General features: G+C 38.6%; 1 protein-coding gene across 1 annotated transcript; it reads right to left on the bottom strand.

The window, feature by feature from the left end:
* Positions 1 to 996: 996 nt before the first annotated feature.
* On the bottom strand, positions 997 to 3,081 carry LOC137741364 (L-type lectin-domain containing receptor kinase IX.1-like). Its single transcript, XM_068481085.1, has one exon. The coding sequence runs from the start codon at positions 3,079 to 3,081 to the stop codon at positions 997 to 999; it is 2,085 nt and encodes a 694-aa protein (XP_068337186.1).
* Between the last annotated feature and the right edge of the window lie 2,919 nt (positions 3,082 to 6,000).

The raw sequence follows: 6,000 nt of genomic DNA, 5'->3' as shown, positions 1-6,000 counted from the left end.
ATAAAACATACTCTACACAACCCTACAAACACATTTCCTTCTCTTTGCAATTGCTGCCGCGCCTCCCGTCTCTTCCTTTCAAATAAAATAAGGCACAACGATAATTGAATACTACAAGATTTTCATAGAATTTTAGAAATCATAAAGTCTTTATTTTATACAGGTGACTTTTATTGACTCTTAAAAGTGTATATTTAATACACTTAAATTTCAAAGTCAAGTACATTTCATCAAACTCTCTATAACTTAGGCATATACATGCGGAGCAGGGCGTCATCTTTGAGATTTTAGGGACCTTGTACGGAAATTATAAACTGGACCCTTTTGCTCTGGTACCAAATTACATAATCTCACCAAAATTATGTGATCAATCGACAAAATTAGTAGTGAACAAATAAAAAAGCCATGAAACAAAACAAAATGATGAATAATATAGTAAAACACTAAATCCAAAGGTAGACCTTCAGCAACAAATGATATAAAAATTTTGAAATTAAAAATCCACACATTCGTTCTTTTTAATCTCTCTATCTCGCACTCCATTCTCTCAGCCTGAACCAAAAACGAAGTAATCAGATCTCAAAGTTAATTAATCTAACCATATATCAGCCAAAAGTTGAGGGTCCTTTGGAGGTGGGGGAGCCCTGTACAATTGTACAAGTTGCTCCCCCTCAAAGCCGGCACAAGGCGCCATCGTTCATCTTTGTCATCCATCCGTTCATGTCAACGTGGTCATAGAAATTTTCACATTACGACCTGGTCAAAGAAATTCATTCATGACAATTACCACTTATACATCATATTCAGCCTGTTTTTTATGCATGATTTTACGATTTCAAAAACACGAAAAAAGGGAAATTAGAAAATATCCAAAAAAAAACCAGGATCCTATCAGTCGGTAAATTATAGTCTGTTTCTTAACCAAGTGAGATTTATCGGATGGGAATTTGTTGCAGAAGAAGATCCTGTGAAGTCTGAGGAATTGTTGTTGTAGGCTTAGCCTGAAGATTCAGTTTGGCCTCCTTGAGAACCAGAAGCACCATCTGACTTTGAGAGCGATCTCGGAGGAGCAAAATAGGTGGCCACCGGCACCTTTGATGGGAGATTCGGCAATGGAGCCTCAAAGTTGAGCACTTGAATGGCTTGTTGTATTGAAGGCCTCATCTTGTAGTCCGGATGAGCACACCACAAGCCAACAATCATCAGGCACTCCACTTGTTGCTCATCAAAATCTCCACATAATTTTGGGTCAGCTGCTTCAATAACTCTCTCCTCTCCATAAAGCTCCCAAACCCACTCAACCAGATTGACCTTACTACTTCCAAACTTTGGGTCGATAGATTTTCTCCCGCAACAAATCTCCAAAGCAACAATTCCAAAGCTGTAGACATCTGATTCCTTGCTAGCCTTTCCTGTGACAACATATTCGGGGGCCATGTAACCCAAGGTTCCAGCCAATGCTGTCGTTTGCGGCTCTTGTCCGTGGTCCACAAGCCTTGCTAACCCAAAATCCCCAAGTTTCGCGTTGAAGTTCGCATCCAACATAATATTGCTGGACTTGATATCCCTATGTAGCACACATTGCTCCCATTGTTGGTGTAGGTAGAACAATCCGGAGGCCAAGCCTTGAGCAATTTTGTATCTTGCCTCCCAAGTTAACACGCTTTGCTCTTTGAACAAATGAGAGTCTAAGCTGCCTTTGGGCATGAACTCATACACAAGTAAGAATTTTCTTTCATGGCACCAACCAATCAGTTGAACAAGATTTCGATGCCTAAGTCGACTAATGATCTTCACTTCCGAGGCATACTCCTTCGGTCCTTGTTTAGAACCCCTCGACATCCTCTTAACAGCAACCGGTGACTTCAAGTCTGGTATAACGCCTTTGTAAACCCCACCAAATCCTCCCTCTCCAAGCATTTCTTCCTCCCCAAAGTTATTCGTCGCCCGAGCCAATTCCCTATACGAAAACTTCCTGGGACCAGCCCCCTTTTCAAAGTCGTTGTCAACCAATTCATGAACCACGGGATCTTCATCACTACTTTCTCCTGTTTCCCTCTTCTTCCGCAAAATGAACAAAACCAAACCCAACCCACCAACCACGACAGCACATCCTCCAACTCCTAACCCAATTACTAGTCCTATGCGCTTACTTCGATAGGCAGAACTAGCCATGGGGTTTGATGCAGGAACTGCAACCACTGCCGGTGGTGGTGCAGTATCAACCTCGTGATCAACGAGTGAAGAAGAAGTGAAATTCCATGAGATGATCTTGTGAAGAGAAACAGAGCTACCCGTTGAAGCAGAGAACCCCACAACGACCCAATCAGGCAAATAATCTTTCAGATCAATAATATAGTAAATACGTGTCATCTCTCGTTCGGTATAATTGTAATCAAAACTAGTGACGGCTAGACTAAGATTTTTTGTAGTGGAATTGTAAGTAATGGTAGCACTATTTGGTTTGCCAACCATTATACCGCCATCCCAGTAGCTGGTAATAGAAGAGTTGAGGGAGTTGACGTCGATACCTACATGACGGAAGATGGGGTCGTCGAAGGCTGGCTGCTTACCGTTTGAGAAGATATCAAACTCCACCGCCACAAAAGGGTACTGATTCCTCACAATACTGGTATCGTTCGAAGGTGTGGAGTCGAAAGGGAGGCCGAGACTGCTACCCCGGCCTAGTGTGGCGTTGAGGAAGGAGCCATTTGGGGCTATGAAGAACACGAGGCCGTCGCCATAGTTAATGCTGTGATTGGAGTCGATGGCGAAGACAAAATTGGTGGTGAAATCAGCCAGTTTTCCGGTCGCGTTTTCCCGGAGGAGGAAGGGTTGGCGGAAAGTGGCTCGGCCGACACTGCCGCTCTGTGCTTGGTCCACAGCGCTTTCGGTGAGGCGGAGGAATTGGGGGTCCAAATACGCATCGCCCTCCGGAAGTATAGTGGCGAAGTCAGCAACACTGAAGCTGGAGAAGCTGAAGTTTAATGGAGTGATAGGAGGGGTTAAGAGAAAGAAGAGAACAAGTAGGAAGTGAAGCTTTGGAGATCGGAGTGTGGATGCAATCATCATGGCAACCATTTTTGGAAATCAGGAGAGAGATTGAGTTTCAGAGGGTTTGTATTAAGCTAGCTTGAACAAATGTTTGTCATCTGAAGTAAAGACTTGAAAGAGCAGTACGTGCTTGAACAGAGTAGGATGTGGAATTATTGACACAAGGAGATAACAGAAAAAATTTGTACACTCTGCTGTTATTAAAACATGAGGAAGGGAGTGATATTGCTTTGGTGATATTAATGATAATTAAGGATGTCCTCAGTCCCAAAGCTGTTGACAAACACAAAAGTTTCGGAAATTACCAATTCAAATACAAATCACTTTCCTTCGACAACTTGACCTTGTTGACTCTTTAAACTATGTTCGAGTACTACCAATTCAAATACAAATCACTTTCCTTCCCTTACCACTTTTTATTCATAATTTGGGCAAGGGAAGGAAGGATGTGAAGCTTTGGAAAAAAAAAATACACACACACACATACATGTTAATGGTGATGTTTTCAGTCGTCCTTGAAAACATATTTACATTTTAGGAGAGTTGGGTTCATAGAATGAAAGAGATGATTTTTTGTAAACATGATCTTTGATAAAAGACTTAAAACATAGACTGTTATGTGCGTGTGTGTACATATAGAGGGTTGGGACCAAAAAAAAAAAAAAAAAGAGGAAGAAACATTTTTCCATCTTTCTTAAGCTTTAGATTTCATTAAACCTAAGGTTCCTGATTTGAAGTTTTTTATTATTAAAGAGAAAATTTGATATCAGCCTAAATTTATACCCTAGTATTAGGATTAGTCCACTTTTTTGTTATTTTTTAATTAAGTCCAATAACGGTAACTCTATGTCACTTAGTATTACGGCATGTTGATATTTCTTTTTATTTATCAGCAGTGTTCTAAAAATTGGCTTAGGCGGCGCCAAGGCGCTGAACGACGGAGCTCTGACCCAATTTCGACCAAAACGTTCACTTAAGGCGGAGGGGATTTAGGCAACCGCCTAGGCACTCGCTAGGCGGTCTAGGCAAAGCTAGGCGCCATTCTAGGTAATTGCAAATCTCAAACTCTCTACAACTTCCGATCTCGACGAGTTTCTGTAGCTTTGTCGTCTATGAGCAGATGAGGGAAGAAAGAGTACGCGCGCATAAAGAGAGGGGTATTTGACATTTCAATTGTGGCGGCGCGAGCTGCAATATCACTTTGTGGTTCTGAAGGGCCAAGGAAGAGAACCGAATAGACTTAATGGAAAGGGTATTTTACTTTATTTGTTAAAGGAAGGGATCCTCATTAAAAAAAAAAATGGGGATTAGTTGTGGGGTCCACACCAACATCGAACTTTAATGATCCGAACCATCTCTTTTTCAAGTTGTACCTCATAGATCATCTTTGCAAAATATTAGCCAAATAGGAAATATTTAAGGCATCTAATTGAGTTCAAAGAAATTAATGAATACTTTGTTATATAAGAAACAATGAAATTTTATCTTGAAAATTAGATAGGCAAATGGTTTCTGATTGAACTGAATTTTTACAAGGATGATCTATGAATCGAGACTTACAAAATAGACAGTCGGATTGTTGAAGTTCGATGTGGAGTGGACCCCACACCTAATCTTCATTGTTTTCAAAAAATGAGGATCCTTTTGCATAAAGGGATATATATGTGTCATCTGAATTATTTGGATAATTTTTTTTTCTTAGGCCATCATATTGTGTACATGAAAAAATAATTAATTATATTCATATAATATATAATAAATTTATTTAAATCTGCCTAGCCTAGGCATTAGGTCCCAGCTTGTCTCACGACAAGCGTCTAGTGGCATTTAAAACTATGCTTATAAGTGATACGTTCAATTCTCGCTAAAGACAAATTTGTTAGCATATAGTACTTCCACTCAAAATTTGACATGTGTTCCATTGTAATCTCTACTAATTAATAAAACACTCATTGTCAACCAAAACCCTATGAAATTACCAGTTTAACCCTCTAATTAAAACAAAACATGAATAAGAAATATGAGGCAGAAATGTAATTTCACACAACCAAATTTTGCTTTTTTTTTTCTTCAAAGCCTCACCTACATGTAATCCTAACATATCTCTAATTTAAAAAATAAAAAATCTCACTCCCACATTCTCTATCACTCTCTTCCTCTCTCCTTATATTTCAAAAACAAAAGTAAAAAAATTTCTCACACACTTTGTGTGTGCCAATATGCTAGTGTCAATATAAAAAATAAAAAATAAATAAAAAAACTTATTTTAATATAAAAAATAAAATTTAAATAGAAAATAAAACTAGAAGAAAGTAAGGGTCTGTTTGGTACTCTACTTGAATCTAACTTTTTAAACTCAAAAACAATTTTCAAGTTTTAGGCCTTAAAAACTTGTTTGGTAGGATTATTTTCAAAAACTGAATTCAAGACTAACTAAAAAATATAGTCTATTCTCTAAAAACATAAAAAGTGAGTTTTTAGAGTTTTTAAACTTAAACTCAGTCATTTCTTTTCTTTCCCTCCTCCCATCTCACTCCAAATTTATCTCTCTCTGTCCTCTTTTTTTTTACCAATTTAGTCTCTCCTCCAATCCGCTTTTTTTCATTCCCACAGTTTTTTCTCTCACTCATCTTCCTCTCTATCTCGTACGATCCTCTCTCTTATTTCTCTTTCCTTCAATCATCTCTTACTTTCTTTCCTCCTCTCTCCTCTTTCTCCCTCTCTTGCGACCCCTTCTTTCTAAACCTCTTTATCTAGTTTAAGTCGTCAGATTTAAAAATTTTAAATCGTAAACCAATCAAGTTTTTGAGTCTTTAAAAAAAATTGTTTTCGAGAAATGTTTTGAGAAATGATAAAAAATTTCAAATAGGATACCAAACAGGCCCTAAAATACCCATAACCACCTTCCACCTCCCTTCCCGATGATTCGCAACCCCGTCCTTAGTC

Source organism: Pyrus communis, chromosome 8 (assembly GCF_963583255.1).
Source record: "Pyrus communis chromosome 8, drPyrComm1.1, whole genome shotgun sequence".
Taxonomy (NCBI): Eukaryota; Viridiplantae; Streptophyta; class Magnoliopsida; order Rosales; family Rosaceae; genus Pyrus; species Pyrus communis.
Note: the sequence above shows the minus strand (reverse complement) of the source record. Positions and strands in the feature narration are given on the sequence as shown.